This window comes from Barbus barbus (assembly GCF_936440315.1).
Source record: "Barbus barbus genome assembly, chromosome: 11".
Taxonomy (NCBI): domain Eukaryota; kingdom Metazoa; phylum Chordata; class Actinopteri; order Cypriniformes; family Cyprinidae; genus Barbus; species Barbus barbus.
Genome location: NC_136739.1, coordinates 12559878 through 12583628, shown reverse-complemented (window position 1 = coordinate 12583628; position 23751 = coordinate 12559878). Strand labels below are relative to the sequence as shown.

The 23751-nt window shown below is 40.4% G+C and overlaps 1 protein-coding gene across 7 annotated transcripts in view; it reads left to right on the top strand.

Annotated features, from left to right (window-relative positions):
* The window catches only part of LOC306876626 (plakophilin-4-like), a 120389-nt gene extending 105899 nt beyond the window's left edge, over positions 1 to 14490 (top strand). For 3 of the 7 annotated variants that reach the window (XM_079427941.1, XM_079427944.1, XM_079427943.1), the window contains 7 exons: positions 125 to 275; positions 630 to 822; positions 1000 to 1087; positions 1167 to 1284; positions 12573 to 12698; positions 12884 to 12957; positions 13399 to 14490. In XM_079427941.1, the coding sequence (XP_079284067.1) occupies positions 125 to 275; positions 630 to 822; positions 1000 to 1087; positions 1167 to 1284; positions 12573 to 12698; positions 12884 to 12957; positions 13399 to 13638 (990 nt within the window). In that variant the 3' untranslated portion in view covers positions 13639 to 14490. The remainder of the gene's footprint in view (positions 1 to 124; positions 276 to 629; positions 823 to 999; positions 1088 to 1166; positions 1285 to 12572; positions 12699 to 12883; positions 12958 to 13398) is intronic. The other 4 variants (XM_079427942.1, XM_079427946.1, XR_013784844.1 and 1 more) reach the window with 3 other exon arrangements.
* The last annotated feature ends 9261 nt before the right edge of the window (positions 14491 to 23751 follow it).

Sequence of the window (23751 nt, the reverse complement as noted above, 5' to 3'; positions counted from 1 at the left end):
AAATGTCAAATTGAAAATTGTCATTCATATACATTCTGTAATCTAATATGGCATTAGAGTTATAAGAATTTTAATTAAAGTTAATCCTGCCTTTGAATGTGTGTTAATCTGTATGTGTCTGTAGTTTGCAGCGTATATTCGCGCAGCGGTCCGTAAGGAGAAAGGTTTGCCCATTCTGGTGGAGTTACTGCGCATGGATAATGACAGAGTGGTGTGCTCCATTGCCACAGCACTCAGAAACATGGCCCTGGACGTGAGAAATAAAGAACTGATTGGTGAGAGTGCCGTTACCAAGATAAACCTGTAATATTTTACTCATGCAGTATATGTCTTATCACCTTTACTTTTATAGCGCTTTATACAATACAGATTGTGTCAAAGAAGCTTCACAGCCTTAAACATGAAAATAGTGTCAATAATACAAACAAAATTAAATTCTGCTTTAAAGCAGCTCTAAAAAGAGGACAAAATTAAACAATGTTATCATCCAGCTCAGACTTATCTGTTCATTAACAGAGCTGCCATGAAAATAATTCTGAGTTTTACACATGCAGTTTGCCGTTCCACTGTAAAGAAGCTTGATAATACTAATTGTATGAGCGTGATGATTGATGTTGGTTGTATCTCAGGGAAATATGCCATGCGGGACCTGGTGAACCGTTTGTCGGGGGGAGACACTACACAGCTGTCAGATGATACAGTGGCAGCAATCTGTTGCACACTGCATGAGGTCACAAGAAGAAACATGGAGAATGCTAAAGCCCTGGCAGATGCGGGTGGCATTGAAAAACTCGTCAACATCACCAAGGGCAGAGGAGAAAGGTAAGCGACTGCTATGAATACTAAACAAATAAATCTTAATGCTTGTTCATCTTTTATGTAGTCAGTCGATACTTCACCAGTGCGCACACATACTTTCTCCATCTTCATTTGTCTAAATCAGTGGTTCTCAGCTCCACCGCTCTGCACATTTTGTATGTTTTGCACATGCGTTCGCAGCAGATACTCTATGAAGGTGGTGAAGGCGGCTGCTCAGGTGCTGAACATGCTGTGGCAGTACAGGGACCTGCGCACCATCTATAAGAAGGTGAGCGGCAGCACAGTAAGGCTACAGCTGCTCCACATCAGGGCTGTCTGTGTGTTTATTTCTTCCTGTGTTTGAGCAGGATGGTTGGAATCAGAATCACTTCCTGACTCCTGTATCAACTTTGGAGAGAGAGCGCTTCAAATCACAACCCACTCTACCATCAACCATGCTACAGACGTCCCCTGTGCACCACACAGGTTAGTGTCACACTACACAAATACATACATTGCAGTGTTTTATTGTTCATTAAGGGCCTGTTTACACCTGGTCACTTCATCTGTTTTCTCTGATCGGATAGCTATCCGATCATGAAAAGACCAGGTGTAAATGCCCTCTGAAACGCTTTCAAGATGCATTTAAATCCAATCGCTCAAACCACTTCAGGAGGTGGTCAGGAAACTGGACAAGTGTAAATGCATCTGGTTGTCGAAACCACAAATGCAAATTTTACTCCTCCCAAAATATTAAAACAATAAACGTGTGAGAGCATTTTATAGGCTATATGGCATATTATAATCAGATATAGGACAGCGCTAATGCAACAAGCATCACCGTGGATGAGTAGCTGAGTAGTCCTATCTCTTCATCAAGCCAACATGCAAACTCGCAAATGAAACTGAAAGTAAGTCGCAGACACTTAACACAATCATCTTCATTAAAAGTAGTGAGACTAACCTATCTTTGCAGTGCTAATGATCGATTGCATCTGTCTGTCCCTGTCTGTCGTGCTGCTGAGAGGTTTACGATTGTAGCTCCGTGTAGCTTCACTTTTCTGTTGAATCTCTATCTTTCTCTCTCTGTTATTTAAAGTGATAATATATAACTTAATTCCCACCATATTTCTGGTATTATCGATCAAACTAATTTGATCGTTCGCTTTTTAAAACCGCTGACGGTTTTTAAAACCGTCAGCATTCGTTAGCCGGTTAGCTTGTCACTCGCGGTTCCATTCGCGTTTCTATTTGCGCCTATTATTGTTTTCTTTTTTCTCGCTCCGTTTTTCACGAGTTCATCAAACAACAGTGGTAAGCGAATCATTCTTCAATCACGGTGAGTAATGGCTTCTTCTCCTGCTATTGTTGTTTGCCACATGTTTATCTCTCTCTGTCGTCGACGAGGGATTCACATGTGATAAATGCAGGGAAATAGTTAGGCTGACAGAGAAGATTTCAGAAATAGAGACACGCATCCAAACTTTAGTTGAGGACAGTAAGAATGTGGAGGCTGTAGATACTGCTTTGGATGCGATTAGCTCAGGGGAGTCCTGTACATTGTTCGGTTCTGGTAGAGCCCGTGCAGCAGGGCAACTGGGTGACTCATCCTTTCCGATCAAAACATCAAACAGATTCTCCCCACTCAGTGATGCACCCACTGAGAAACCTGATGAAAGTGCTCTAATTATTGGCGATTCTATTGTACGGAAGGTGAAAATAGAGACACCAGTCACCATAGTCCGATGTTTACTGGGAGTCAGAGCGCCTGACATCTTGGCAAATTTAAAAGTGCTGGCTAATACTAAACGTAAATTAAGTAAGATTGTTATTCACGCTAATGATGTTCGACTTCGCCAGTCGGAGATCACTAAATATAATGCTAAAGAGGTGTGTGAACTTGCAAATACTATGTCAGACACTGTAATATGCTCTGGTCCGTTCCCTGCTTACCGGGGTGATGAGATACATAGCAGACTATCGTCACTCAATGGCTGGATGTCTAAGTGGTGCCCACAGAATGACATAGGTTTCTTAGACAATTGGAAGAATTTCTGGGGCAGACCTGACCTGTTGAAAAGAGATGGTCTTCATCCCTCATGGGGTGGTGCCGCTCTTCTCTCTAGAAATATGGCGAATAGTCTTAGAGTTCGTACTTGACTAACTGAGGCCCAGGTCAGGAAGCAAGGCAGACTGGCTAAACCGACCGTCTGCTAGCCGCCTCACGTCACCGAAGTCAGTTAATTCTCAGCACATAGAGACTCTTTCACCTAGATATCACACGATAGAGACTGTGTCTGTTCCCCGAACTAAAAAATACGTAAGTAAGAGTAACAATTTAATTGATGTTCAACAAATAAAAAACAGATATAATACAGATAAACAAATGATAAAGCTTGGCTTATTGAATATTAGATCCCTTTCTACAAAAGCACTTTTTGTAAATTATATGATCACGGACCATAAACTAGATGTGCTTTGTTTGACAGAAATATGGCTAAAACCAGATGACTACATTACTTTAAACGAGTCTACCACCCAAGATTACAGTTACAAACATGAACCACGTCCAAAAGGTAAAGAGGAATGTGTTGCCACAATTTATAGCAATATTTTCAGTATTTCTCAGAGGTCAGGTTTCAAGTATAATTTGTTTGGAGTAATGGTGCTTCATATAACGTTATCCAAAGAAACAAGTGTTAATGATAAATCCCCTGCGATGTTTGTACTGGCTACTGTATACAGGCCACCAGGGCACCATACAGACTTTAATAAAGAATTAGCTTATTTTCTATCTGAGGTAGTGCTGGCTGCAGATAAAGTCCTAATTGCTGGTGATTTAATATACATGTTGATAATGAAAGAGATTAGTTGGGATCAGCATTTATAGACATTCTAAACTCCGTTGGTGTTAAACAACACGTTTCAGGACCTACCCATTGTCGAAATCATACTCTAGATTTAATACTGTCATATGAAATTGATGTCAGTGGCGTTGAAATATTGCAGCAGAGCGATGATATCTCAGATCATTATCTAGTTTCATGTATATTCCATATAGCTGAAGCTGTAAAGCCAACTCCTTGTTACAAATATGGTAGAACCATCACTTCTACCACAAAAGACTACTTTATAAATAATCTTACTTATTTATCTCAATTCCTCAGCATATCCAAATAGCTCAGAACAACTTGATGTAACAGAAACTATTGACTCTCACTTTTCTACCACTTTAGATACGGTTGCTCCTTTACCCTTAAGGAAGATTAAGGAAAAGAGTCAAACACCGTGGTATAATGAGCACACTCGGGCCCTAAAGAGAGCAGCCCGGAAAATGGAGCGCAGCTGGAGAAAAACAAAATTAGAGGTATTTCATATTGCTTGGAGGGAAAGTACCCTATCCTACAGGAAACCCTTAAAAACTGCTAGATCTGCTTACTTTACGTCTCATTTAGAAGAAAACAAACACAATCCCAAGTATTTATTTAATACAGTGGCTAAATTAACAAAAAATATAACATCAGCAGGTGCAGACATTACCCAGCAGCACAGTAGTAATGACTTTATGAACTACTTTACTTCCAACATCGAAACTATTAGAGATAAAATTGTAACCATGCAGCTGTCAGCCACAGTATCGCATCAGATAGTACACTATAGATCCCCTGAGGAACAATTCCACTCATTCTCTTCTATTGGAAATGAAGAATTGTATAAACTTGTTAAATAATCTAAACCAACAACCTGTATTTTAGAACCTGTTCCATCTAAGCTCCTAAAAGAGGTGCTTCCAGAAGTAATAGATTCTCTTCTGAATATTATTAGCTCATCATTGTCATTAGGATATGTCCCAAAAAACTTCAAACTGGCTGTTATTAAGCCTCTCATAAAAAAAAACACAACTTGACCCCAAAGAATTAATTCAGAATTTAGCAGTAAGAAATTGCTAGTCATTCAGTTTTTTTTTATATCAACTATACATTCCGTTAGTTTAGCAAAATGGTAAATTTCATCAGGTCGCAAAGAAATATAGAGCTGGTATCATCAGCATAACAGTGAAAGCTAACACCATGTTTCCTAATGATATCTCCCAAGGGTAACATGTAAAGCGTGAAAAGCATCAATTTGTGGCAGTAAATGAAGAGTCAAGTCAAATCACCTTTATTTATATAGCGTTTTTAACATTTGATGTGTTTATTGGAACCCATGATATTTTAATCTATGCATTATAAACCCGTTTAGTAGATAAGGATAGTATATGTACTCTGTGTATGCCAGATACTTGAGGTTTGATTTTGGGTGAAAGCTTGTTTTATTAGCAATAACTTGGTGTGAATTAAATGTTGATTTTCGGTATCATACGCATGATTACAACACTTTATAGAAGCATCAACAAAATCGTTTTGGACATTCTCCACGTGATAAATTGAAGAGCATGTTAATTCATGCATGATAAGGAACAGTACGGGGCGTGGTTAAAGCCCTGCAACGTCTGATTGGAAGATCGCATCGAGGGATGGACAAAATCAGCCCGCTTAAGAACTGGACACAAAGCCTTCGTCGCTGGCTTGCTCTCTCGATCTTTGGCTCTTTCGCCTCCGTTGATTGTGCTACAAAGCGCTCACAGCTGTAACATCAGGCTAGCGAGACTCCAGAACTCAAACACATCGTCAGACTTTGTGACTGAAGAAAACCTAAAAGCCACGCAAAGAATTTTTTCATTTTTTTATTGCAAGACAAAAAGAAAACAACATGAAACAGCACTGCATTGACATACAATAACAAAGGAGAAAAAACAACAATCAATCAGTAAGAAAAATATCATCATAAACCTTAATAAACTTATTCTTAGTGTTATCAATGTGTTTAAGAGATTTAACAATAAGCAACATCTCTGCAAAGAAAGACATCAAATCTAGGTAACGTATTGAGAAATGTGGTTTTATGAATAAAAAATGTACAATGCAAAACAATTTACAACAAGATTGATAGCATGGTCACTGCCAGAAAAATACAAAAATGTCTTTCAGTGAAATTTTTAAATCACATTTTATAAAAGAAGATAACTTAAGTTCTCCCAAAGAGATTTAACCTGATTGCAATAATAAAATAAATGGAGTAAAGTTTCTTCCTCCACTTTGCAGAATACCCATAAGTTAGAGAGATCAAAAAAATAAGCAATTTGAGAGTTCGTTGGATAAACATTATGCAAAATCTTAATGTACCTCTCTGATTTTATTAGAGATGCAGAATTTTTCAGGGAGTTTACTATGCTCGCTTCCAATGAATGCTGTCAAAAAAAATTGGTCCAGAAAAATTTACATCTAGGTGGATGTATATACTGAATAATGTAACATTCGCTTTATATCCCGTGGACAGGTGTTGAAAATTAGCATGTGTGCTATAACACTCATACTAATACATATGGTTTGTCCTATGTCATTGTATGTCCATGTCAAATAAAAGATCATTCATATATCTACTGTTAATAATAAATAAACATGCATAGAAACACAGGTAATAAAAGAGTTAATTCTATATTTTTTACCGGTTCTTGGATGACAAAAGAAAGAAGGTTTTGATGTATTATTGCACTGAGTGCAATTACCACAAATAATTACCATTTGGTATAGGGATAAGTAATCTCCGAGTATCAGGAGTATCCGTCTGAAAACGAGCATGTACCAAAAAAATCTTTCAAATTTTTGGAATGTTTGTATACAATCAAAGGTGGATGCTGAAAAAAATGGTACTCAACTCCGGGTCAGAGGACAACAAATGCCAATATTTCTTAAAAATCAATCTTATCAGATAAGACTTATTTGAATGCGTTGTAATAAAAGTAAAAGAAAACAGCTCAGAACGTGTCTTTTGAAAAGCACTAGTAAACACTTCAATCCATTCAGAAGGGTAACCCCCATCTAAAAATGAATTTCATGATTTTCGATTTTTCAATAAAATCTTCGTCAGAATAACAAATCCTCCTCAAACTATAAAATTGGCTCTTAGGAAGTCCCTTTTTTTAAAGAAGTCTGATGAAAACTGGTTGCAAGTAACAAAGTATTACGATCCGTGTCCTTAGTGTACGAAGTCGTTATCAATTTATCATTTCTTAGGACCCACATATCTAAGAAATGCACTCTCAATGAGTTGCACTCCAAGGTAAATTCCAAGTCTTCTTCAAATTTAAGAATCGACACAAACTCTTCAACTTCATTTTTATCTGCCAAAAAAATACAAAATATATCAATGTACCTATACCATTTAAAAATACGTGAACAAAAAGGATTTTTTTGAGCATCAAAGATCGACCCCATAGCTGTACCGCTAATCTGAAGAAAAAAAATCTTTATCAAAATTGAAATAATTATACTTCAAGACATACAAAGCCATCTCGATCAAGAACACCGAAGGAGTAATTGTGAGAGAATTTCATTTTGATATTTGGGATTTATCTTGGACTACAATCGCTCCTCCTTTGTCCGCAGATTTTATGATAATATTTGGGTCATTAAGCAATCCAGTCAGAGCTTTTTTTTCTCATTCAATGAAAGATTATGAGAGAATCGATCACTAGAAGCGAACATTTATCGCATCTTGTTCAACTAAACTGCAAAATGTGTGAATTGTATGATTAGAAACATTTGGACAAAAAGTACTTTTTGGTCTAAAGGGCATACTCAAAGAAGAAACGGAGGTTGATTTAGAGAAGAAATATCATAATTTTATATGTTTATATGTGTCTAAAACATTTAAATAAATCCACTTTTAGACCAAAAGGATTTATACCACTAGTCGGAACAAATGATAAACCTTTTGACAAAACCCCAATCTGATCAGTTGAGAGTTCTTTTTCAGAAATGTTGATTACCGTCTCTTTGAGAAGCTCCGAGTCCACGGTCGTAGATTTCTTTGAGGCCCTTGAGCCTCTCCGACACTTCTTTTTTGTGGTCTCCGTAAAGCTCGTCCTTCCAAAAAAAAGGATTTATTCTCCCAAATAATCTTCGTCAGATTAACAAATCCTCCTCAAACTATAAAATTGGCTCTTAGGAAGTCCCTTTTTTTTTTTAAAGAAGTCTGATGAAAACTGGTTGCAAGTAACAAAGTATTACGATCCGTGTCCTTAGTGTACAAAGTCGTTATCAATTTATCGATATAAATTGATAACGACTTTGCCTCCATAACACCTCAGCAGTGCCACAGGCTGATTGCCTCCATGCCACGCCGCATTGAAGCAGTCATTTCTGCAAAAGGATTCCCGACCTTATTGAGTGCATAACTGAACATAATTATTTGAAGGTTGACTTTTTTTGTATTAAAAACACTTTTATTTTATTGGTCGGATGAAATATGCTAATTTTTTGAGATAGGAATTTTGGGTTTTCATGAGCTGTATGCCAAAATCATCAATATTAAAACAATAAAAGGCTTGAACTACTTCAGTTGTGTTGTAATGAATCTAAAATATATGAAAGTCTAATGTTTATCAGTACATTACAGAAAATAATGAACTATCACAATATGCAAATTTTTTGAGAAGGACCTGTATACTTGAAACCTGACCTATGAGAAATACTGAAAATATTGCTATAAATTGTAGCAACACCTCCCCCTTTACCTTTTGGAATCGGTTCATGTTTGTAACAGTAATCATGGGGGGTAGACTCATTTAAAGTAATGTAATCATCTGGTTTTTCATCTGGCCCCAGTTAGTCAAATACAAACTCTAAGAATATGTGCCATATTTCTATAGAGAAGAGCGGCACCAGCCCAGGAGGGGTAAAGACCATCTCTTTTCAACAGGTCAGGTCTGCCCAAAAAATTATTCCAATTGTCTAAGAAACCCATGTCATTCTGTGGGCACCACTTAGACATCCAGCCATTGAGTGACGATAGTCTGCTATGCATCTCATCACCCCGGTAAGCAGGGAGCGGACCAGAGCATATTACAGTGTCTAACATTGTACTTGCAAGTTCACACACCTCTTTAACATTATTTTTAGTGATCTCCAACTGGCGAAGTAGAACATCATTAGCGCCGATGTGGATAACAATCTTACTGAATTTACGTTTAGCATTAGCCAGCACTTTTAAATTTGCCAAATTGTCAGGGACTATGGCTCCCGGTAAACATTGGACTATGGTGACTGGTGTCTCTATTTTCAAGTTCCGTACAATAGAATCACCAATAACCATAGCACTTTCATCAGGTTTCTCAGTGGGTGTGTCACTGAGTGGGAGAACCTGTTTGATCTTTTGATTGGAACGGAAAAGCGGTGTTTTGACTAGGGATGCACCGAATCCAGGATTCGGCCGAATCCTGGGCTTTTTGACGGGGTTCGGTTTCGGCCGAACCTTAGATTTATTTTCCACCGAAACCGAACCCTAGACTTGCACTACGACGTCACACGGCCGTTGATTACGTGAAGGTGTTTACATAGTACCTGTTCGAATGTAGTAGGCTGTAAGAATCTGAAAATGGAACTCGTAAGCAAAAAAAGTTTTGTTTGGCAGTATACTTTCAACCAAAAGAAGGCGATTCAAGTCGAGCTTTATGTTCAATTTGCAATGCCAATTTGTCTCGTGGTGGCAAGTAGAGCCCTGCGCGGGACTGTTTTCTTCATCCCGCGCCCGCCGAATTTCTGACCATTACCGCCCGCTCCCGCAACGTGTGTTACACTCCCGCCCGCTCCCGCAATATGTATGTCCACTCCCACCCGCACCCGCAAAACTCTTGAGAATTTATTCCCGCACGATAATAGAGATGCATTGATTTTGTGTCTTCTCCCGTCCCGCAGGAAAAAAAAAAAAACGTATTGTATTGCCATTATTAAAGAGATTCATGTTTGTTCCTTTCCCTGACCTGCATGTATTCTGACGCACTGGTAGGGAAGATGAATATAGCCTGGGCTATCGGGGACATCTAAAACGCTTAGGCTACCGCGCGTTTCTTTAGACTTCAAGTACTTTGATTTTGTTGACAATGACATCATGTCGCTAGGTTAGCCGCCCCGCAGCAAAGTTCAAACCGCCCGCTCCCGCGAGATTTGCGTTGGGTCCCGCGGGACCCGGCGGGTCCCAATCCCAATGCAGCCCTCTTGGCAAGGACCCTAAGCAGTACACAACATCGCCGATGTTAAAACTAAGGATGCGAGTAGGATTCGGTATTCGGTTTCGGATTCGGCCGAATCTTAAACAGTGGATTCGGTATTCGGCCGAACCCCAAAAATCTGGATTCGGTGCATCCCTAGTTTTGACCCGCGACTATGCCTCCTCAGTCACCCAGTTGCCCTGCTGCATGGGCTCTACTGGAACCGAACAATGTACAGGACTCCCTGAGCTAGTCGCATCCAAAGCAGTATCTACAGCCCTCAACTAAAGTTTGGATGTGTATCTCTAATTCTGAAATCTTCTCTGTCAGCCTAACTACAGGTGCTGGTCATAAAATTAGAATATCATGAAAAAGTAGATTTCAGTAATACCATTCAAAAAGTGAAACTTGTCAGTTATAATCATCAAAATTAAAGGAAATAAACATTTGAAATATATCAGTCTGTGTGTAATGAACGTTTTGAATGGTATTACTAAAATAAACTTTTTCATGATATTCAAATTTTATGACCAGCACCTGTATTTCCCTGCATTTATCACACGTCAATCCCTCGCTGCTGACAGAGACAGAAAAACTATACATGTGGCAAGTGATGATCCAAGGAGAAGCCATCACTCACCGTGATTGATGAATGATTCGCTTACCACTGTTGTTTGATGAAAAACGGAGCGAGAAACAAGAAAACAATAGTAGGCGCAAATGGAACCGGGAGTGACAAGCTAACGAATGCTAACGCGCTGCACGCGCGGTTTTAAAACATGAACAATCAAAATAGATAGATAATACCAGAAATGTGGTGGGAATTAATTTATATATTACCACTTTAAACAACGGAGAGTCCACATACCAACAACTAATAATTAAGCTAGGCAGAGTGGTGAGTGAGAGGAGAATATATATAGTCTGTGGCAATGGGGAACAGCTGAGGGTGTAATAATGAGTGTCAGGTGAATGGAATCTGGAGAATTGAGTCCGGGAAGATGGGAGATGGCGACCTCTTGTGGTGAGAGGGAGAAGCGCAGGACCCGGACTCATGACAACACGGAGCTACAATTGCAAACCTCTCAGCAGCACGACAGACAGGAACAGACAGACCATAACTTTGGCCATAACTTTGCACGCACAGCAGCATCTGCAGGGATCAATGCCTCTGAAATACATAGGTGAGAGTCTTTCAAGTATGCGTTGTCCTTCGCAGCCTTCCAAACGATGTCTCGGAGTGATCACGTAGAGAATCTTATGATGTTTCGATGACCGCCATCCTGGTTCAGTTTCCCGATACGGTGCATCACGTCAAGTGTGTCGCTGAGCTTGCCACGGATGTTAGGTGCTACATGTTCAAGAATATTCAAAAGAATCGAATGCAGATTCTGATTCTTGGTTTCAGGAACCCCGTGCACCTTTAAACACCAACACCGATTGTACCGCTCAAGCTGCTCAATCAGAGATCGAACATCCTTGTCTGAAGATTGGAGCTCTGTAATGTCTCTTGCAATTCTGCACATCTTTTCAGAGTGCTCATTAACATCAGAAACGAGCTTCTGCACTACCAAAGACAGGTTGTCAACGGTTTTCGTTGTAGCATCGGTCGAATTCTCGATGGAGATAAGTTTTTGGAAAGTGGCATCTTGTTTAGTAGACAATTCTTGAATGGCATTTAAAATGTCAGCGAAATCCCCGCTTTCAGTTTTATTTTATTTTTTATTTTTTTTATTTTTTTTTTTTAGAAGGAGGACTCGGCACACAACACACTAAAGCACCGTGACCGCGATCCAAAAGCATAAAGGGCCGTCTGCTTTCCAGTTGCTCCCACAGCACCCCGATGCCTCACACCGACCGGTCCGCGCAGCGCCGATCAATCCCGAACAAGCCTAAACAAACTATCAACAATGGCAGATGTTGCGTTGCTATTGATGTTCATGGCTTTGTGAACCTACATCAGCATCCAAACACGGCGAATTCAACGTGTTTGTGTTTAGCTGCTATTTGAAATATGTCGGTCCAAAGTTTCTGTTCATCTTGTTGGTCACGGTAACTCCGCCCCCAGCCTCTGATGCGAGCAGTTCTTTCTTCTAGCCCAGCAATGTGGTTCGGAGCTGGTGCTTTGGGTGTGAAAAGACAAAGAACCGGTTTGAAACTAGGCTCTGGCTCCGAACCAGCACTGGAACTGCCTTGGTGGAAAAGGGGTAACAAACCTCCGCGTGCTAGCCTACGTATACTGCTGTTAGGTACCAGGATGAACTCCTCAGAGCCGCTGTCAGACCTTACACCCTGGCTTCCATCCAGCCCAGATTTTGGTTTCCATTGACCATTGTCACATCATTTTCTTCTTAACAAATTACACAGGGTATACACTTAAAGATGTTCAACTTGAATATTTCGTTCATCAAGATCCAATGATTTAAGTGTTTCCTTAATTTTTTTGAGCAGTGTGTTATGTGATATTACATAATTGTTAAGAGTGAATGAGGTAGATATAGTTCTGACTGTAAATTATGTTTTTTGTAAAAATGCAGATAAATTAACCATCAGTATCAGGTAAATCATGTAACACTGCAAGAATTATGATACAATACACTTTATTATTATAGAATTAGGTTAGTTTTTTTCCCCCCATTAAATCATACAGTGATTTGTTTGTTTGTTTGTTTGTTTGTTTTAGCAGGCAGCACATTATCATCTCCCATCATGCTGGGCATCAAAGAACACTCTGATTGTCCGAAGACACAAACTATGCAATTTTATAATTACCAAGGAGAAAACGGCATCAGTAAAAACAAAACTATAGGTATGAGAACTTCTTTCAACAAAGGTTCCTGCTAACTGGACTAAGTTTACAAGCCCATTAATGAGTTCATAATTATGAATTGTACTTTAATCTAGTCCCCAAATCCAAAACTTACCTGATAGCTATTTCTTTAAGCTAAAATTGAGCTACATGTATCTGCCTAACTCCAAGTTGATTTTTTTTAGGGTCTGCAAAAGCATCTCAGTATTACACTGGGCCGTACACTTCCCTGAGCAGAGAGGGGTCGAGACGAGAACAGGTGAGGTCACTGAACTGAACTTACACTGCAATGGACCTTTACAATTTTCCTTTTCTATTGGATTCCCAATAGATTCTCATTACTTTAATTCACTAGCAGTTTGAACAATAATTTTATACTGGACTACAAATCTATTAGTTCAAATTGTTTTAAATACTTTTTTTAGCTACTTTATAAATATATATATTATATATATATATATATATTTGCATTTAATGGAGTTTCTTAATTCAGTCACTTATGATGTTCCACTTGGTTTAGGATGCTGCCTTATGAGGTGCTTTAGCTGCCTGGGGAGCACTCAAGGGTTCATGAACAACGCTCTTTTGTAGAATGCCCTGTTAACTATCCATGAATGGTTTACACAAAATGAACTGAAAATTAGAATAAACAAGATCCTGACTGTTTAGCTGAAGACCAGATTGTTTTGTTTGTGTGCAGAAGGTGTATCGCACAGATGAAACGGGACACAGAAACCATGACACTTACCGCACATTCCTGCATTCACCACACGCCTACGAGGACTCATATCTGGAAAAGATGGTGCACTATTCTCCCACTGATTACAGCCAGACACACGGCTTCAGAACCACAAGCAACTATGTGGACTTTTACTCTTCCACCAGGAGACCGTTACACCACAGTGAACATTACCAAGGATCCCCCGATTCATGGGTATAGAGCCTATCTCTAACACAGATATGCACGTGGGAACACATTGTTTTTAGAGATGTGAGAAGTGGATGCAAAGCATATGAATGTGATTGAGAATGTCTAGCAGAATGTTGGTTTAATGGCAATAAGAAATGAATCATGAATTCTGTATATATGGGACTGGAGAGATGTTGCAGACCAGGGGTGCAAAAAAACTGCAGTCCTGCAGAGTTGAGTTCCTACCCTGCTTCAACACACCATATAGTTTTCAAATAAGCCTGAAGGATTTGATTAGCTGAATCAGGTGTGTTTAATTAGGGTTGAAGCTGAACTCTGCAGGACTGTGGCCCTACAGAAACTGAGCTTTGCACCCCTGGTGACTCGCTGAGGAAAATGACTGGGAAATTCTTAAAACTTGGGGCACCTGACCATGAACTTCAGTTTGTCAAAACAATAAATAAATGAATAAGGATTAAATGTATATGAAGGATTTCAGAGGGAACATTGTACCTGTTGTTGTTGAGATTAATGCTATGGAATCTTGTACATATCGTTCATTTATTTTTAGATTGAATGAAAATAGTTTATGCTTTACTACATTCGTAAAAACTGTCATGTTAAACCTTGCAGACCTAAGTGAATAAATATTATATCAGTTCTAAATTAATAAAAAATCATTCTTGCTGCTTTTTTTTTTTAATGGTGTTGTGTTTTGATGACAGTATTGTGTATCAATTTAAGGTAACACAGAAATCCTCAAAGGGCAAAAATGTCCATGTCAAAAACTATCGTAAAACATCTATAAACTGTCTGTATCCAAAAATATAGAAGCGGTTTCAGTAAGAAACCATCATATATTAAATTGCTTTTTCTCACCGGATTTTCTGCTGCATCTCTGTTTGTAACTACATGAAACAAGTCAGCCATACATATGTTCGTACTTGTATGTGTGTGCATGTTTTTGTGACATACGAGGACACAAATTTGTATAATGACATGGGCATGACATAGGTTTTACAAGGAGAAGGTGATTTATGAGGACATTTCCCAATTTCAAAAGGCTTATCAATCATACAGAATGAGTTTTTTTGAGAAAGTAAAACTGCACAAAGTTTCCTGTAAGGGGTAGGTTTAGGTGTAGGGTTGGTGTAGGGTGATAGAAAATACGGTTTGTACAGCAGAAAAACCATTACGTCTATGGAATGTCCCCACAATTCACAAAAACAAACGTGTGTGTTTACAACAATCCTTTCTGGTCCTCGAATCGGATTGGCTGAGAGGAGTGTGCGATATTTTAGTGATAACAAGAACTCCTCCAACCATTTCATTGTTTGACTGACGTACAAATCCAGTATAATTTTATAAATAATACTGTTTTTGTGTCACGGAATGAATGAATGATGCATTTATATAGCGCTTTTTATTGTGTACTGTTGTACACCCAAAGCGCTTTACAATCATGTGGAGGGTCTCTCATGCTGTTTTAAGAGTTTTTTTTTAGCTGAGAATGTAGTTGTTTAGACTTCAAATATGTGTTTTTTTAATAAAGTTAATATCTATTTGAAAATTTGCTTCAACGTTTTCGGAGATGTGAGCTCCAGGGTGTCAGCGGCCATTCAGCGCACATGAACCCGTGGAAAGAGCACCTCACCTCGGCCAGATCTTCTGGAATTTGCTGCTGGCTCTGATGTCTCCATAGTGGTTAAACAAGAGAAATAATTAGTTTTGGGTCTTTGGTCTCATTAAACTATTATTTGTTCCTCAGCAAATAGTTTTGGCAGAGGGCAAACCTCATCACGTTATATTTTATGTAACTTTATTGTTGTACGTCTGACTAAATTGCCTAGCAGCTTTTATGAATGAATGAATGAATGATGCATTTATATAGCGCTTTTATTGTGTATTGCCGTACACCCAAAGCGCTTTACGAAGATGTGGGGGTCTCTCCTCAACCACCACCAGTGTGCAGCATCCACTTGGATGATGCGACGGCAGCCACAGTACAACGGCGCCAGTGCGCTCACCACACACCAGCTACAGGTGGAGAGGAGAGAGTGATAGAGCCAATCAAGTGGATGGGGATTACTAGGAGGCCATGATTGATAAGGGCCAGTGGAGGGAATTTGGCCAGGACACCGGGGTTACACCCCTACTCTTTACGAGAAGTGCCATGGGATTTTTAGTGACCACAGAGAGTCAGGACCTCGGTTTAACGTCTCATCTGAAAGACGGTGCTTTTTACAGTATAGTGTCCCCGTCACTATACTGGGGTGTTAGGACCCACACAGACTCACTAACACCTCTTCCAACAGCAACCTAGTTTTCCAAGGGGGTCTCCCATCCAGGTACTGACCAGGCTCAACCCTGCTTAGCTTCAGTGGGCAACCTGTCTTGGGCTGCAGGGTGATATGGCTGTGGTACATATTTATGATGGCTGTTATTAAATACTATTATTATTATTAAATAATATTTTATATAAATAATAGTAGTCGCTACCTTTGCCAAAACTCATGTAACTGACTGCAACACAAACACAGAATCACAGTTCATGTTACTACTATAATTGCTTCTTCATTCAGCACATAGAGACACTCTTTGTAGAAACAAAGAGGTGTCATGGCTGAAGAAATGGCTAATCCTCAGACACCTGTGAACACCAAGCAGTGTCTTGAGTCCAAGACAGTGGACTTCATCTTTATTATACTTCTCTGAACTGGCAAGCAGTTGGAAGAGAAAGAGTAGGGCACCTTGTCTCAAAAAATTTATTTATTTTCCCTCATAAAAATTCCACACCCCACCCATAACTGGACACCTGTTTTGTACACCCCCACCCGTCTAAGTGGCCATCTGTTTCATCCACCCCAGTGATCTTATGGAATTTATGACAATGTGTGGGGGCCAATGTTATGTGGTTTAAACTTTAAATGGTGAAATTGTGTTAAATGGGATAAAGGAACATTTTTATTTAAGTGTTTTCACATGCATATCAAGAAAAAAGATCAAACGTGCGTAGAACATACAATGACTTTTTTTTCCCTACAAGTCAAGACGTGCTAGTGTTGTTAAAACAAGTGTTGTTTTTTTTTGGAAAAACGTAGAAAATAAAGCAAAAAAGCATCTGACATCTTAGTTAAACAATACGTCAGTTGTTTCTATCATTAGAATTTAAAACTAGTTCGTTTGACAAAGTTAAAAAGAAGAAGAGGTGAGCGCGTTCGTTCATCTATAACAAAAAAGCATCGGACGGGTTAGTTAAAAAATATATATTTATCAAAATCTATGTTGTATTTTTTTTTAAAGTTTGAGTTTATAACAGATACAAAGTTAAATAATATAGAACTGGTTTATCTTACCGTGATATGAAATAAAAATATCAGACCGTTAAAACAATATAGTATAAGATACTTGTAAAGATCTTGTAACATTACAATTTAAAACTAGTTGTCACAGGTTATAAAATTAAAAGATCAGTCTATTTTACGCAGCGTCTATCAGATAACCTCTCACTTCTGTGTCAAACTCAGAATGAGCTTGGAGCGCTGCAGTCAGGCCACACATCACCGCCCCTAACGCTGTAAGGAGAGACCGACATGAAGATTTAAATGTTAAAAGAATTAAACAAAGTAACGTTTTTAAGTTATTTTTAATAAATCTTTAGCGTTTCTTAATTAATGAAACCATTCAGTATTCATCCTAAAGCTTTTCACTTTAAAGGTTACACAAGTTTTCTTTTAAACAAATGCCCGCAGGAAAAAAAAAATATATATATATTTTATTTAAGTGCCATAAGTCCTTTATTTACCTTTTGAATTTTGTCAAGCTTAAGACTTCTGCAGTGTTATATAACCCAGACTTTTTTCACTTTAAAATTAGGTTACACAAGTTTTCTTTTAAACATTCACCTCTAACCCACAGGAAATGTTGTTTTACTTTATTTTAGTTTAGTTATTCACACTTATTACCTTTTATTTACTCTTTGATTTTGTCAATCTTAAACTTCTTTTAAAAATAAAATTTGAATTTGAATTCTAGTGTGCTATGTCAGTTAAAATACACATATGCGAGAACAAACTGGAATGAAAGCAAATGTTTTGGCGGGGTCTTTGGATTTTCAGGCATAATTAGACGCCTACATTTTTTACAACATCTAATATGTAAATATTTTGTCTCACGCAGTGCGACGAAATGAGAATGGCCACAGTGCATCTGGCCATATGATCACTGAAATGTCCTTATCTGTTCAAGAGTTCCATTGTAAAATATCTAAAGTTTCTGGGGCTCACTCATTTGCAATCCAATGAGTTTTGAGGGGATCTGGCGTCGTAAACTTTGTTAGAACATGAGGTAAAAAGTTAATTGATCAAAACAGATCATCTTTCTAAGATGTTCAGTGATCAAAGCATCTCTATCACATCTATTTTATGACACGCACCTGCGAGTGTGAACTCTGTCAAAGGTTTAGGTATGGGTCAAAGGATGTGTGCTCTATTGAACCTTTTATGACACATCTGGTGAAGTTAGGTATAGTTGAGAATTGAGTATTTATAATGAATTTATAATCTATTCGAATGCGGTTTCAAACTGATGTTCAGGATGAGATGAGATGGATAAAGAAGAAGTCGATAACAACAAACTTAAAATATAGCTGCAAGCAGCAATGACGGGGCCAAGCACATCAGCGGCAAAACGAGGAGCTAAGCATATCATGGAGCATCAGACCAACTGTAGAAATGAGTAATTGAAGCCATTTTAAGATTATTGTACTCCAAATGGCTGAAAAATCTTTTAAAACTACTAGTAATATGATTGAATGACTTTTCACTTTTGACCAACAGGTGACACCGTCATCAAATCGATGTGGTGTGTTCTGTGTGAGGTGACAATGGCACACACAATGTTTGGTGTCAATATGCCAAAGCATTGCAGAGATACAGCCTCGAGTGTCATTTTGGCATCATGCCTCAAATTTGTTGTTTTGGTATGTGAAAACCAGCTAAGCATAGCATGGAGCATCAGACCAACTGCAGAAATTAGTAATTGAAGCCATTTGAAAATTATTGTAGTCCAAATGGCTGAAAAATCATTTAAAACTACTAGTAATATGCAGTGTTGGGGAGTAGTTAACTACAAGTAGCGACGCTACTAACTTAACTACATTTTTCAGTAGCTTGGCAGTAGCTCAGTTGCTTTTTAAACAGTGTAGCTTTTCCAGTAGCTAACTACTTTTTGCAGCAAGTAGCGGTGTAGCGCGAGCAAAAGCTACATTGCGTTTTGTCGAGCCTGCGCGAATCAGCGCGATGCAAGGATATTCTTCATGTTAGATTACAAACTCATTTTTGCCATTACCGCCACCTGTTGTTTAATCACGCATCTTGCGGCTAACGGTTCACTGACGTACAGAAGTGGGTTGACACACCCATATTATCCATGATGGAGCAAGACGTGGCGGCAGATTTGGAGGATGGAGAAACAACTAACGTTAATTACCCATGGCCTTATTTGTCCAAGTTCATGTCTCTCAAAGAAACGACAAGTAAAGGTTACACTTTTTGTAACAGTCTGAGATATTTGAGTGTTGTGTGTAATAAAACAATACTCTTTGAAATCATAATTGTATTGCATTGTTTTAAACACTAAATATTTTACTTAAAACATTCCTCAGACACAGTTATTTATAATATACGTTGTTCAAAAAAATCAAAAGTAGTTTCAATGTAGCTAGCTACTTTTTGATAGTAACTTGTAGTGTAGCTAACTACTTTTCCAAAAGGGTAGCTTGACTGTAGTTTAACTACTTTAACTTACGAGTAGCTTGTAGCTTGTCAAACTACAGTTTCAGAGTAGCTTCCCCAACACTGGTAATATGATTGAATGACTTTTCACTTTTGACCAACAGGTGGCACCGTCATCAAATCGATGTGGTGTGTTCTGTGTGAGGTGACAATGGCACACACAAAGTTTGGAGTCAATATGCCAAAGCATTGCAAAGATACGGCCTTAAGTGTCATTTTGGCATCATGCCTCAAATTCGTTGTTGTGGTATGTGAAAACTGTTTTGTCTATCAACACGAAATCCATAACTTTTTGTCAGCATGGTCTGAAGATGATATGATTCGATTTTGGTGAAAATTGGACCAACGGTCTAGGAGGAGTTCGAATAAGTACGTCTATAAAGAAAATCAAAAGGTCAGAGAGGAAGTTTGGCTGACTATGGCAACGTTGGTATCACTGTTCTCAGCATGACCCAAGGAATCTATTAATAACAGTCTCATCACAATAGGCAAAATTCACAGAAAGCTAAAAGCATTTATTTGCCATTTCATTATAACTTTTGACCACAAGATGGCACTGTCTCAAAACATTTTGAGTACTTTCAGGTCATGGTCTCCATGGTACAGATAATGTTTCGGAATGGTACACCAATGCATTCGTAAAATATAGCATTTTATATCATAAAACACAAAAATTATAGTCAATGGCAATTTCATGTTTTGTTCAATTATAGCGCCACCAAGAGGCACAATCCCTTAGAGTGTGCCCATACATATGAGTGTCAAATTTTGTGAAAATATCTCATTTTGTTTTGGCGTTATAGACATATTTGTGTGTAAGTAGATGAAAAATGACTGACTGTTGACTTTGTTTGCATTTTTGTGCCACTTACTATAAAAATTTGGCAATTGGGCAATAGTGTCTTGCTGGGACGCTAAGTTTCCGAACTTCCTATGGTGGTTTCGTGTCGATCAGAGTAACGGTTTCTAAGATATTGGCAAATGTAGTAAGATGGCGGCGCACAGACGCAGCGGCTTCTCTCTCTCCCGACAGAACGGTGGTTTTGTGGTTTTTGTCTTGTAAGTCGCAATGTTTTTGTACATCTTCGTCACGTCTACCTGTCTTTAGGCGCACATACAGTCATGAGTTTCTGCTCGATGTCGGCAGAATCACATTTTTAGAGTTAAACTCCGCGCACGCCGAAGAGCTGCGGGACCTCGGTCTGCTCCGAAGGGCTACTCCATCACCGACTCCCACTACTGCATCTCGCCCACAGCGGAGGCGCTACAAGCGGCGTGAGAGGAAGCAGAAGAGGGGTAAGCACGGAGGTATCCGAGCTAGGCTAGCGGCCAACCCACACAAGCCAGCTATCCCCACCATCGTACTGGCGAACGTACGCTCTTTGGACAATAAACTGGACTACATCCGACTACTTCGCTCCACTCAGAGGACTGTAAGAGACTGTTGTGTTTTTGTGTTTATGGAAACATGGCTTAACAACAGCGACTGCGCCATACAGCTCGACCAGCTAACATGCTATCTAGCTGACAGAGCTCTCGTCGAGGGAGGTAAGATCCGCAGCGGTGGGCTTTGTGTTTACATCAATGATGCATGGTGCCGCGATGCTGTTGTGGTCTGCAAACACTGCTCACCCTTGGTGGAGTTTATGATTATTAAGTGCTGGCCGTTCTATCTACCGAGGGAATATACAGCCATACTGCTCGTTGCTGTATACATCCCTCCCAGCTCCAACAACAACAACAGGAGTGAGGCACTAAACGATCTGTACCAGCACACCAGTGAGCAGCAGACAGCCCACCCAGATGCTTTTCTCATCCTGGCTGGGGATTTCAACCATGCAGACTTAAAGAGTGTGTTCCCAAAAATACACCAACACATAGACTTTCCAACAAGGGGAAAAAATACTCTGGACTTTGTATACACCACCCAGAGAGGAGCTTATAAGGCCCTCCCCCTCCCCCACTCGGAGCCTCAGACCACATCACTGTCATGCTAATGCCTGCATACAGACCGCTCGTTAAAGTCACCAAACCAGTTCACAAACAGATTCAAGTGTGGCCGGAAGGGTCGTCAGAGGCACTTCAAGACTGTTTTGACACCACTGACTGGAATATGTTTAAACAGGCTGCCACATACAACAACACCACAGACCTCCAAGAGTACTCAGAGACTGTCACTGCCTACATCTCCAAGTGCATTGATGATGTAACTGTCACAAAGACCATCACTGTCCGGGCCAACCAGCCGTGGCTGACCGGGGAGGTCCACAGACTTCTCGGAACGCTGCCTTTAGAGCTGGAGATGAGGTGGGCCTGAAGACAGCTAGGGCCAACCTTTCCCGCGGCATCAGAGAGGCCAAGAGACAGTACTCCAGGAGGATAGCCCATCGTTTCAGCGACAGCAGAGACACTCGGAGCCTGTGGCAGGGGATACAGACCATTACGGACTACAAGCCCCCACCACAGACCTGTGACAGCACCATCCCCCTGCTGAACGAGCTGAATGCCTTCTTTGCTCGCTTTGAGGCACAGAACAGCACCATTGCACAGAAGACTCCACCTCCTCCCAGCGACCAGGTGATGAGGCTGTTCCTGGACAGTGTGAGGAGATCCTTCAGCAGGATCAATGCACGCAAAGCTCCGGGTCCTGACAACATTCCTGGGCGTGTACTGAGAGACTGTGCAGTGGAACTCACTGATGTATTCACAGACATTTTCAACATCTCCCTAAATCAGGCCGTTGTCCCCACATGCTTCAAAGCTACCACCATCATTCCAGTCCCGAAGAAGTCATCTCCATCCTGCTTCAATGACTACCGTCCAATAGCACTCACTCCCATTCTCATGAAGTGCTTTGAACGGCTAGTCATGCACCGCATCAAGTCTGCCCCCCCCCCTCCCTGGACCCCTTCCAGTTCGCATATAGATCCAACCGCTCGACCGATGATGCCATCGCCACTGCCCTCCACCCAGCCCTCACACATCTGGACAAAAAAGACTCATATGTCAGGATGCTGTTCATAGACTTCAGTTCAGCATTCAACACAATCATCCCTCAACAGCTCACTCACAAATTGATCCAGCTGGGGCTCAACACCTCTCTGTGCGACTGGCTGTTGGACTTCCTGACCGGGAGACCTCAGGCAGTACGGGTTGGCATTAACACTTCCAGCACCATCACTCTGAACACTGGCGCCCCCCAAGGATGTGTGCTGCCCCCCCTCCTCTTCACTCTGCTGACCCACGACTGCACACCGTCACACAACTCTAACATTTTCATTAAGTTTGCGGATGACACGACTATGGTGGGTCTCATTAGCAACAGGAATGAGACAAACTATAGGATCGTGGTGAGCCGTCTGGCCGGGTGGTGCAGTGACAACAATCTCTCTCTGAATGTGGAGAAGACGAAGGAGAGTACACACCCAGCATGCCCCTCTGACCATCAACGGTGCGACTGTGGAGAGGGTGAGCAGCACCAAGTTCCTGGGTGTGCACATCACAGAGGACCTCTTCTGGACTAACAACACAGTAGCACTGGCCAAGAAAGCACAGCAGCGTCTCTACTTCCTCTGCAAACTCAGAAGAGCCAGAGCCCCGCCCCCCATCATGTGCACCTTCTACAGAGGCACCATCGAGAGCATCCTAACTAGCTGCATCACTGTGTGGTATGGCGCTTGCAACTCATCCTGCCGCAAGTCACTTCAACGCATAGTGAGAGCAGCTGAGAAGATCGCTGGTGTCTCTCTCCCCTCCCTCCAGGACATTTACAGCACCCGTCTCACCCGCAAAGCCCTCTGCATTGCAGGTGATCCCACCCACCCGACACACAGCTTCTTCAGTCTGCTGCCATCAGGGAGGAGACTGCGGAGTCTCCAGGCGAGGATAAGCAGACTGAAGGACAGCTTCATTCATCAGGTTGTCAGGAAGCTGAACTCCCTCCCGTCCTTGCCCCCCCTCCCCTCTTTTACCCCCACGCAACACTGAACTCTGAACTCTGATACTGAACTCTGACCCCACCCGCTTACAAACTGTGACCAGCACCTGTCACTTGTGCAGCATTGAACTGAACCTCTACCTCATCCAGCATTGACTGCAAACTACCTCTTCGGATAGTCTGATAATAAGACTGTTCTCCTGTCACTTTAACAGACTGATAAACTCTTCCTGCACTACACATATATCTGCACAGTTTTGTTTTTATTTAACTGGTTTGCACTCTATCTGCCATGTGCCTTATGCCACTTTATCTATCTCTCTTTATTTTTCTACAATGTCCTCATTTGTATAGCTGTATAGTTGTATGTACATATGTTTAAACTGTATTTATCTGTACTTGAATGTCTAC